Source organism: Erinaceus europaeus, chromosome 21 (assembly GCF_950295315.1).
Source record: "Erinaceus europaeus chromosome 21, mEriEur2.1, whole genome shotgun sequence".
NCBI lineage: Eukaryota > Metazoa > Chordata > Mammalia > Eulipotyphla > Erinaceidae > Erinaceus > Erinaceus europaeus.
This window is the reverse complement of record NC_080182.1, coordinates 11,549,448-11,561,772: the sequence shown is the minus strand read 5'-3', so window position 1 is coordinate 11,561,772 and position 12,325 is coordinate 11,549,448. Positions and strand designations below refer to the sequence as shown.

Sequence of the window (12,325 nt, the reverse complement as noted above, 5' to 3'; positions counted from 1 at the left end):
GATACTGATAGGGGCCAGGTGGTGGCACACCTGGTTGAGTGCACATTACAAGGTACAATGACCCAGGTTCAAGCCCCCAGTCCCCACCTGTGGGGGGAAAGTCTTACAAGTGGTGGAGCAGTGCTGCAGGTGTCTCTCTATCTCTCTCCCTCCCTATTTCGTTCTTCCCTCTCGATTTCTGGCTGTCTCTATCTAATAAATAAAGACAATACATTTTTTTTTAAAAAGAAGACACTGATAAAACTTCTATTTTATTTTACTTAAACTAAAAAGTTCCTGTGCTTTATTATAAATAAATAGACAAGACATGATGGGTCTAGACCTCAAATAGATTCCTCTCTCCATTGTTACTGGTCATCTCCATCAGGAACAACACAATGGACCCCTTTGTGGGCCCCCATAGGACCTTGCCCTCAATGTGGATCAATAACGGTAGAAAACGTCCCATTCTCTGAAGGGAGGCTGGACAACATACTCAGCTTCCACCTGAGGAAGATGGGTCCTGAAATTGGGGCAGCTTGGAACGTTCCTACTCAGGACCACACTATGTGAGCTCAGATCTACAGGGATGCAGAGGTCAAATAGGCTCCTAAGCAGAATATGGGCCCCAGATCAAATCGATGGGGTTTACAGTCAACAATATTCATACACCTTTCCCATACTTGGGGGCTACTCTCTTCCCCGATCCAGCTTTCTAGCCCTTTTTCCAGCCATGACATCATCTCCCTGGACAATAACTTGGGTCCACCTGCATATCAGAGGTCAGGCTAAGAAAATAAAAACTAGTATAGTCATGGGCCCTTTGGAATATACCTAAAATAGGCCTACTATCTACAAAACAGAGACCCCCCCCCAACTCTTCTACTAAACTATTCCAGCCTTTAGGTTCATGACTAGTCAACAATTTGTTTGGCTCTATATGTTAACTCTTCTTTCAGCCACGAGGTTCCAGATGCTACGAAGATGCCAACCAGACTTCTCTGGGCAGACAACCCCACCAATGTGTCTTGGAGCCGCACTTCCCCAGAGCTCTGCCCCACTAGGGAAAGAGAGAGGCAGGCTGGGAGCATGGAACACCCTGCCAACATCCATGTTCATCAGATAAGCAATTACAGAAGTCAGACCTTCCACCTTCTGTATCCCACAATGACTTTGGGTCTATATTCCCAGAGGGATAGAGAATAGGAAAGCTATCAGAGGAGGGGATGGGATATAGAGTTCTGGTGGTGGGAATTGTGTGGCTGTACGTCTCTTATCCTATAGTTTTTGTCAATGTTTCCTTTTTTTTTAATTTAAAAAAAAATCTTTATCTGTTGGATACAGACAGTCAGAAATTGAGAGGGAAGGGGGTGATAGAGAGGGAGAGAAACAGAGAGACATCTGCAGCCCTGCTTCACCACTTGCAAAGCTTTCCTCCTGCAGGTGGGAACCAGGGGCTCGAACCTGGGTCCTTGTGCACTGTAACATGTGCGCCATCACCTGGCCTCATCAGCGTTTCCTTTTTATAAATAAAAATTAAAAAAAAAGAATAGGGAAGCTATCAAGGGAGGGGATGGGATACGATTTCTGGTGGTGGGAATTGTACCTCTCTTATCCTCTGGTCTTGTCAGTGTTTTCATTTTATAAATAACAATTTAAAATAAATAAATAAATAAATAGAAGTAGGCATGTAGAACTTGGAAATACTAAATGTAACCATGTATATGATTTATGAGGATGTCTGTAAATGTTTATGGGAGCTAGAGTATTAGAATCCTATCTTTCTTTCTTTCTTTCTTTCTTATTAGTTATTTATTTTTAATTGTTTTATTTTTTTTAGTTGGGGAATTAATGTTTTACATTTAACAGTAAATACAATAGTTTGTACATGCATAACATTCTCCAGTTTCCCATTTAACAATACAACCCCCACTAGGTCCTCTGAATCCTTCTTGGACCTGTTCTGTATTCTCCCCACCCATCCACCCCAGAGTTTTTTTCTTTGGTGTGATATGCCAATTCCATTTCAGGTTCTACTTCTGTTTTCTTTTCTGATCTTGTTTTTCAACTTCTGCCTGAGAGTGAGATCATCCCATATTCATCCTTCTGTTTCTGACTTATTTCACTCAACATGATTTTTTCAAGGTCCATCCAAGATCAACTGAAAACGGTGAAGTCACCATTTTTTACAGCTGAGTAGTACTCCATTGTGTATATATACCACAACTTGCTCAGCCACTCATCTGCTGTTGGACACCTGGGTTGCTTCCAGGTTTTGGCTATTACAAATTGTGCTGCCAAGAACATATGTGTACACAGATCTTTTTGGATGGGTGTGTTGGGTTCCTTAGGATACATCCCCAGGAGGGGAATTGCAGGGTCATAGGGCAGGTCCATGTCTAGCCTTCTGAGAGTCTCCAGAGTGAGAATCCTACTTTTCTTCTTGGATACTATATAGAAACAAACCCAATAAAAATGAGTAGCATTTGTGCTCCAGTAGGTGAAAAAATAATGCTCTTCAACTTGATACAGTTTTAATAAAGGGGAGACCTCTGTCTGAATTTACTGTGGGCTTGTCTCATTAGAAAAATTTACTTTTCAGTGGATTTTAATAAACTATAGCAATAGTCAGTGGGTTCTACAATATTATGAATATCATGCCAAGTTATTGCAATTAGAAAACCTCCATCTTCACTTAAAAGTGTAATTTATTGGGGGCCTGGCGGTAGTGCAGCGGGTTAAGCGCACGTGGCACAAAGTGCAGGGACTGGTGTAAGGATCCCGGTTTGAGCCCCCAGCTCCCCACCTGCAGGGGAGTTGCTTCACAGGTGGTGAAGCAGGTCTGCAGGTGTCTATCTTTCTCTCCCCCTCTCTGTCTTCCCCTTCTCTCTCCATTTCTATCTGTCCTATCCAACAACAACGACAACAATAATAGTAACTACAGTACCGATGGACAACAACGGCAACAAAAGGGGAAAAAATCCAGGAGCAGTGGATTTGTAGTGCAGGCACCAAGCCCCAGCAATAACCCTGGGAGCAAAAAAAAAAAAAGTGTAATTTATTAAGTACAATACTGTAGACAACCTGAAAATTCTTAATAGCTATGCCTTTAATTTACAGATAATAAAAATAGGACAGGTTTATAATTTACATAGTCTTCAATTCTTTTTTTTTTTAAAGATGTTATTTATTTATCAATGAGAAAGATAGGAGGAGAGAGAGAAAGAACCAGACATCACCCTAGTACATGTGCTGCCAGGGACTGAACTCAGGACCTCATGCTTGAGAGTCCAATAATTTATCCACTGTACCACCTTCTGGACCACAACAAATCTTTTCTAGGCACTGGAATGACTAGGAAATGCAGTAACTGAGTGAAGAGTAGTCGCTTTCCTCCCTGCTTTTTCTTTTATTGTTGCTCTAAATACATTCTATACATCTTATCAATTAGCATTAGGTGAAAAAGTTAAGGTCACATCAATTAGCATCAGGTGAAATGGTTAACATCACATCAATTATGCAAAACTCCAGCTTTGAGCTAAAGCAATAATGAGCTCCCACTCAGGGGAATACTGTCTTGATATTACACTGCAGGTGTCTCTCTGTCTCTTTCCCTCTCTCTATCTCCCCCTCCCTTCTCAATTTGTCTCTATCCAATAATAACAATATTAAAAAGAGTTGGGCGGTAGCGCAGCGGGTTAAGTGTACGTGGTGTAAAGCGCAAGGACCAGCATAAGGATCCCAGTTCTAGTACCTGGCTCCCCACCTGCAGGAGAGTCACTTCACAGGCAGTGAAGCAGGTCTGCGGGTGTCTGTCTTTCTCTCCCCCTCTCTGTCTTCCCCTCCTCTCTCCATTTCTCTCTGTCCTATCCAACAACGAACGACATCAACAGTAACAATAATAATCACAACAAGGCTACAACAACAAGGGCAACAAAAAGGGGGGAAAATGGCCTCCAGGAGCAGTGGGTTCATGGTGCAGGCACCGAGCCCCAGAAATAACCCTGGAGGCAAAAAAAAAGCCCAAAAAAAAGATTTTATTTTTTTAGTACTGTATTTACTTATTGGATAGAAACAGAAATTGAGAGGGAAGGGGAAGATAGAGAAGGAGTGAAAAAGAGACATCAGTAGCCTGGCTTCACCACTGTTGGAGCTTCCCCAGTGCAAGGGCTTGAATCCATGACCTGTGCATGGTAACCTGTACATTCAGCCAGGTAAGCTGCTTCCCGACCTTTTCTTGCAACTTCTGAACTCATCTATTAGCCATTTTGTACATTACATGAGACTTCCTACATAGAAAATCACGGTTTATACAAGTTGAGGTAAGATGGTAAGAAACAAAATAGCTGGTACATGTGCCTTGGAAAAGTTGAAAAATAAGAATAAAGAAAACTCTTTTCTTAAAATATATAGCTTTTTTTGTAATGTGGAGGAGAGCCCCGGCCTTGTGATTTCAACAATGAGCAATAGAATCTACCCTGGATGAGAAGTGGAGGCTGAGGGAATGAGTGAGTGTGGCTTCCAGGAGGATAAAGCTGCTCTAGAGTACTGAAGGGTGAGAAAGGATGCATCAAGCAGGACTCATCCACATACAGAGGCTGACAATGACAATAGAGTAGTTTGAATGTCTAAGACTGTTAGTGGCAGAGTCATATTTTCTTGTCTTTCTCCTATGTTATTCACTGTATGTTTCTTCCACTTATAACTATGAAAGGAAACAACAGATTTTCCACTACTGTTGCCACAAAAATGTTTTCTTCTCTCTTCTGAGAGTGGAGTAGTCCGTTCCATAGTAATGAGTGAAGCCAGCCTAGAATGTCCTTACCTCTGGCCATGGAATACGAGCTCAGACCTATAGGGATGCAGAGGTTACACCGGCTCCTGTGTTGAATATGGGCCCCAGATCAGATTGATGGGGTTTACAGTTAATGGTATTTATACATTTTTCCCATTCTTGGGAGCTACTCTCTTCCCTCATCCAGCTTTCTAGTCTTCTTCCTAACTCTGACAGCACCTTCACAGACAATACCTTTAGCCTACCTGCGTGTTAGCTGTTGGGCTCCTGAAAGAATTAGCAGTCATAGACCTACAGTAGATTTCCTAACTTTCCCCAAAATGGAGAACTCAACTCTTATCTGCTATATTGTGATTATGCTTAGTATAATAAGGGATGAAAGACAGCGATCAGGTGGATTTACTCGTAAGTGGAGTCTAGAAGAGAGATTTTAAGTGAAACAGCTCACCGGGCCAGGTGAAAATCTAGTCCCTTATTGGTAAGTGCATTAGAAGAATGTCACTGTGAAATGAATTTATTTATTTATTTATTTATTATTTATAAAGGGAAATGAATTTTTTAAGGGGCAGATTATACCCCAGGATCCTAGAGTTTCGCTGGATCTTGACCAGCTAATTCAGGTCACTACTGGTTGTTTAGCCTTCACAGGTGGCTTCTGTGAACCACCACTGAAGCAGGTGCCCAGCAACACAGAAATCTGCTGCCAAACCAAGAGTCTGTATCCACATACAGACATACTGTTCCTTCCCAGGCCCAGCACCATTACAGTGCTCTTCTGAACTGTACCCCTGTTCCACCCTCAGCCTCCGTGGTATCAAGTAGCAACAGGCAGAATAGATGGGACTCTGCCCACTAAGCCAACTAAACTTGCACACATGTGGCCCTTAGCTGAGCCCTTGTCCCTGTCCTGAGAAGTGAGTGACTGAAGACCAACAACTTTCTGCCACGCCCCACTCAACTCCAGAACAACCCATCTGACAGGGTCAGCACCCAGGAAAACTCTCTTCAAGGAAGAAGAATTCTGGGAGTGGGTCTTGGCATCCTGAGCAGATCTAAATTGAAAACTCTGATTATTGTTTTCATTATGTACATGGTAATGATGCTGTGTAATCGGGGACAAACAGCCCCTTTTCCCAGATTAGATACAGATGAACAGGAAATAAGGTGGACAAAGTTATGGGTAATCAAATATATAAAGTTTTAGGAAAAATTCTTAATAATACTTACTCACCTCCTCTTATGAAATATGTTAAAACTCTACGTAAAATGCTATCTGCTAAGCCTATTACTCAGAAATGCATCACCCCAGAAGTACAACATTTCTGTAAAACCGCAAGGCCATCTAATCAAGAAATGAGCTTTACTTTCTGTTTCAGATATTGTTTATGTAAGGCTGAAAGATACATAAGTTCTCACTGGCTGAATAAAAATTGAGTTCAGATTCACCCTCCAACAGAGTGTGGTGTGTTCTGTTCTCCCCTGTGCCGACTCCTGACCCGCCCCCCCCCACCAGTCTCTTTGGGGACTCTGCTCCTTCCTGATGCTCTTCCGCTTGAGCGGTCCGTCACAACTTTCCTCAGAGAGTCTGTGGAAACTGCATGTCCCCACCAGGTGACCAAGGAGCATCAGTTTTACCCATGAAGCCTGCCTGAGCTTGCACCTCCCTCTTCTGAGTTGGGAGAATAACTGTGCATATGTAGCCCTCCTTTGGAGCTCATGAACCAGTTCTTTTTTTTTTTTTTTTTTTTAAAGATTTTATTTATTGATTCATGAGAAATGATAGGAGAGAGAGAGAAAGAACCAGACATCACTCTGGTACATGTGCTGCTGGGGATTGAACTTAGAATCTCATGCATGAGAGTCCAATGCCTCATCCACCTCCCAGACCATGAGCCAGTTCCTTTTGAAACAGAGAGATACAAGGGGCCCCACTATGCCCCTGTCAGGCAATCTTCCTGGTACTCTTAACTGACAGGGTTCTCACATAAAAAAAGGTCAACTTCAGTAACTCCTGGCAACCTACCTACATTTGCATACAAGCTGTGGGGACAGGCTGGATCTTCCTAGAACAAATTCTCATAATTTCTTTTTTTTTAATTTATTTATTTATTCATTCCCTCTTGTTGCCCTTGTTTTTTTATTGTTGTAGTTCTTATTGTTGTTGTTACTGATGTCATTGTTGGAAAGGACAGAGAGAAATGGAGAGAGGAGGGGAAGACAGAGAGAGGGAGAGAAAGACAGACACCTGCAGACCTGCTTCACCGCCTGTGAAGCAACTCCCCTGCAGGTGGGGAGCCGGGAGCTTGAACCGGGATCCTTACACCATGTGCTCTTAACCCCGCTGTACCACACCCCGACTCCCAAATTCTCATAATTTCATTTCCAGTGGTGCCTAATTAGATTAGGTGCCATCATCATAGAACCAGCTACAGCAGCTTCAACTTCTTTTTTTTTTTTTTTCGTGAGTCTGGCTAAAGGTTTGTTGATTTTGTTTACTCTTTCGAAGAACCAACATTTACTTTCATTGATCTTTTGTATGATTTTCCTATTCTCAATGTTTTTTATTTCTGCCCTAACTTTAGTGATTTCTGACCTTCTCGTTGCTTTAGGGTTCCTCTGTTGTTCTTCTAGGTCTTTAAGATGTGCAATCAGGCTGTTTATTTGTGCTTTTTCTTGTTTCCTAATGTGTGCTTGTATAGCTATGAACTTCCCTCTTAGGACTGTTTTAGCTGTGTCCAAATATTTTGATAGCTTGTGTCTTCATTTTCATTGAACTCTCAAAACATTTTGATTTCTTCCTTGATTTCCTCTTTGACCCAGAAGTTGTTAAGAAGCGTACTGTTGAGCTTCCACATTTTGGGACTGTTACTAATCTTTTGTTGATTGTTAAGTGTTAGTTTAATTCCACTGTGGTCTGAGAAGATGCTTGGGATGATTTCAATGCTCTTGAATTGGCTGATGCTGTCTTTGTGGCCTAATACATGGTCTATCCTTGAGAATGACCCATGTGGATTTGAGTAAAATGTGTATTCCAGTTTCTTGGGATGAATGACTCTGAAAATGGCCAGTAGTTCTAGTTTATCTATCTCTTCATTTAGCTCCCTTATGTTTTTATTGATTTTCTGCCTGGATGATCTGTCAAGTTGAGAGAGTGGGGTGTTGAAGTCCCCTACTATGATTGTGTTACTGTTAATATATTGCTGTAGCTCTTTCAGTAGAAGTTTGATGTATTTAGATGGCTTCTCATCTTTGATGCATAGATGCATATTGGGTGCATAGATGTTAATAATTGTTAAGTCCTCTTGATTGACTGATCCTCTGAGCATTAAGTAGTGTCCATTCCTATCTTTTTTAATCTTATCTATTTTAAAGTCTATCATGTCAGATATGAGAATAGCTGTTCCTGCCCTTTTTTGTGGGCCATTGGCTTGTATGATAGTTTTCCATCCTTTCACTTTAAGTCTGTGTTTGTCTTATTGAGTTAGGTGGGTTTCCTGTAGACAGCATATTGTTGGGTTGTGTTTTCTGATCCATCTTCCTACTCTGTGTCTTTTAACAGGTGAATTCAGGGCATTGACATTTATTGATATCAAAGATTGAAGATATTTTAACGCCATTCTTGTAGAGTTTAGAGTGTTTTGATATATGCCCTATTTATGGTGGTCTGGTTGTTTATAGGAGACCTTTCAGAACTTCTTTCAGGGCAGGCTTGGTGATGGTTGCTTCCTTCAACTGTTGCTTGTCTGAGAAGGTTTTGATGCCTCCATCTAGTCTGAATGACAGTCTAGCAGGATATAGTATTCTTGGCTGAAAGCCTTTCTCATTGAGCACTCGATAGATATCTTGCCATTCTCTTCTGGCCTGTAGTGTTTGTATGGAGAAGTCTGCTGCTAATCTTATGGGTTTTCCTTTGTAGGTGACTGTTTTTCTCTTGCAGCCTTGAGGATCCTTTCTTTATCCTTATTCCTTTCCATTCTAAGTATGATATGTCTTGGTGTCTTTAGGTCTGGGTTACTTCTGTTTGGGACCCTCTGGGCTTCTTGAATCTTTATGTCTTTGATGTTGTCTAGACTAGAGAAGTTTTCAGCTATTATGGCCTGGAAAATGCTTTCTTCCTCTCCTTCTCTTTCTTCCTCTGGTATGCCAATAATGCGTATATTGTTTCTTTTGAAGTCATCCCATAGGACTCTGTTGTTGTTTTCAGCATCTCTTAATCTCTTTTTGAGATCTCTTACTTCTTTTTTTATTTCCTTTTGTTACCCTTGTTGTTTTATTGTTATAGCTATTATTGTTGCTGTTGTTGTTGGATAGTACAGAGAGATGTGGAGAGAGGAGGGGAAGACAGAGAGGGGGAGAGAAAGACACCTACAGACCTGCTTCACCACTTGTGAAGTGAATCCCCTGCAGGTGGGGAGCTGGGGCTCGAACCAGGATACTTTGGCCGGTCCTTGTGCTTTGCGCCACGTGTGCTTAAGCCGCTGTGCTACGGCCAGACTCCCTTCTTACTTCTTTTTTAGTTGTCTCTAATTCATCCTCAATCTTGCTAATTCTGTCTTCAGCCTCATAGATTCTATTCTCTCTGCCCTCTACTGCTTTCTGGAGTTCATCTATTTTGTTGCCCTGCTCTGATAGTGTTTTAGCTTGGTCAGCTAGTTGCATTCTTAGCTCAGCGATTTCAGCTTTCAGCTCTCTAATAACCATGAGATAATTAGTATTTTCTTCCATATTCTCATTTGTTGTTCCTGTATTTCTGATTACAATTTTTTCAAATTCTTTACTCACTCCTGTTATTATTTCCTTAGCTAATGTTTGGATGTTGAACTCGTTATTTTGTGCTTCACCCTCTGGAGGACTTTTAGCTGGACTCTTGTCCTGGTTCGATTCTCCAATATTTTTTCTTGTTGTTTTAACCATTTTATATATTATGTTATGAGTTCCCTTTATCAGTACTTTTCAAATTATTGATCACTATTGCCTGGATTGACTTGTGTCTAAGTAAGTTAATTAAGGGGTTTACAGTGGTGGAAGTTAATAGTTGTTTCAGTCCCTGAGTTGGAGCTCAGTGGTTTAAAAGCCTCTTTTTTTTTTCTTTCTTCCCTGTAGGCTATGGGAGCCTGAGGGCTTTTAAACTATCAATAGGCTTCTTAGCTTAATCACTGACTCCTGACCAAGAGATAAAGCAGGGTGTGGCAGAGATAATCCAGTGGTTATGCAAAGAGACTTTCACAGCCCCTCAGCTATGCCACCGAGGTATAGGTCTTCTGAGTTTCCCAGTTAGATCTCTGTCCCCTGGTGTCCCTTCCTGTCGCTGCTCCAGATTCTGAGGGTAGTAGCAATGGAGACTCAGAGTTGCACTTGGTGAGTCTCTGGGGAGTCCTCTCCTCCCTTCAGCTGTCCCCTTGTTGGTGGAGCAGACTGGAGGTGGTGTCTCAACTGATAAACTGCTGAACTGTTAGCAGTCACTTAATCTCTCCTTAGGCTCCTCTCTCCTCTCTGACACCAGCCACACATGTTTGTACTCACGGGTGATTTACTGGGTTCCTGTGGTCATTCTAGTCCTGTCTTGTTTCGGTCTGGGGTGGTCTCCCTTGGTATTCCTAGTTGATCCGGGAGAGGAGAGGACAGGAGAGGAGAGAAAGCAATCTGCTGCTCCTAGCTCTGCCTCCAGAAGTCCTCTTTTTTTTTTTTTTCAAGTAATCCTTTATTGAAGCATCTTCCTTTTTAAATTCTTAACTAGCTGGGCATTCCACAGCACCATTGTTGATGTCATCTATGATGTCATGAGGATGGTGGCCATCAACATTGCAACCCACAGATTGAGCAGTCCCCAGGATTTCTTTGATGGTTCCAGAGAGTTCTCTAGCTAAAGACTGGTGCCTCATTTGTCGGGCAATGTTGACAATTTCATCAAAAGTGATGTTTTCACTGTGCTTAATATTTTTCTGATTCTTTCTGTCTCTTGGCGGTTCCTTGAGAGCTTTAATGATGAGGGCTGAAGCAGAGGGTACCACCTCAATCTGGGCCTGTCTGTTCTGGATTGTGAGTTTTACTGTGATCCTCAGACCCTTCCAATCACCAGTAGCCTTGGCAATGTCATCATCAACTTTTTTTGGAGACAGACCGAGCGGCCCAATCTTGGGGGCCAGGGCAGAAGTGGCGCCGACTTCCCCGCCGGTGCAGCACAGGCACACGACTTTGATCTTGTTGGGGTCGAACTTTGGTGGCATGGTGGAGGTGTCTGGTGTTGGACGAACCTGGATTCAGGACTACCGAAGAAAGTTGCACCTTGGCCTCCTCCGAGCTGAAAACCAAAAGTAGGAGCTTCAACTTCTAACCAGGTGCCTCCACAGCAGATCGATTGCTCTTACGCCCAGTTACTAACTGTTGGATATCCTCAGTTATCTCTACCACCATCCATCCTGTGCACTGTGCAGAGAAAATCATTTCTCTAATAATGATTTGCTACCCCTGGATAGAGCCAATCAACAAGGATCTATACTAGATCCCAGTATAGAACACTGAAATACACCACGTGAGAATGGGCTTCATCAATAAAACATGAAAAGATAAAGTATTGGAGAGGATGAGAAGAGAGAAAGAGAGCAGAACTCTACTACACTGCTGGTGGGAGGGCAAACTGGTGAAGCCATTATGGAGAACAGTGTTGAGAAGCCTTAAACAAGCACAAATGGAAAAACCTTATGATCCAGCAATTCCACTCCTAGGCATTTACCCAAAAGATATAATAACACTGATTTTAAGGAATTATATGCACCCCATTGTTCATAGCAGCATAATTCACAACAGCCAAAATTTGGAAACAACCAAAATGTCTTTCAACCAATTACTGGATAAATCAGTTGGGCGGGGGGCAATGGGCAGTAGCGCAGCAGGTTAAGCACACATGGCGCAAAGTGCAAATATCTGTGTAAGGATCCCAGTTCAAGCCCTCGGCTCCCCACCTGCGGGAGGGGGGTTGCTTCACAAGTATTGAAGCAGGTCTGCAGGTGTCTATCTTTCTCTCCCCCTCTCTGGATTCCCCTCCTCTCTCCATTTCTCTCTGTCATATCCAACAACAACAATATAACAGCAATGGAAAAAGAAAAATGGCCACCAGGAGCAGTGGACGTATGGTGCAGGCACCGAGCCCCATCAATAACCCTGGAGGGAAAAAAAAAAAAAAAGGGAAAAAGGAAAAAAATCAACAATTAAACAACAGGACTGGGGAGATAGTGTGCACAGGACTTGAGGTCCCAGTTTCAATCCCCAGCAATGCTCTAGTCTCCCTTATCTCTCTCCTTCTCCCTCTCCCTCTCCCTCTCCCTCTCCCTCTCCTTCTCCCTCTCCCTCTCCCCCTCTCTCTCCAATAAATCTCAAAGAAAGAAAAAAAAAGAAACAAACTTTAAACTAGAAGTTGGAACACTGAATAATCTTACATGAGGTACAATTAAACAAACTAAATGAAGAAACAAAGACAAATGCAAACAAACTCTTAGCCTCTGACCGCAGAGCTGTGGTTACTGGAAGGGAAGAGGGGACTGACTGGACTGT

At 42.3% G+C, this 12,325-nt stretch overlaps 1 protein-coding gene across 1 annotated transcript; it reads right to left on the bottom strand.

Moving 5' to 3' along the window:
* Nucleotides 1-10,447: 10,447 nt before the first annotated feature.
* On the bottom strand, nucleotides 10,448-11,077 carry LOC103108388 (large ribosomal subunit protein uL11-like). The gene has a single exon (XM_060180220.1). The coding sequence runs from the start codon at nucleotides 10,999-11,001 to the stop codon at nucleotides 10,504-10,506; it is 498 nt and encodes a 165-aa protein (XP_060036203.1). The 5' UTR covers nucleotides 11,002-11,077; the 3' UTR covers nucleotides 10,448-10,503.
* Between the last annotated feature and the right edge of the window lie 1,248 nt (nucleotides 11,078-12,325).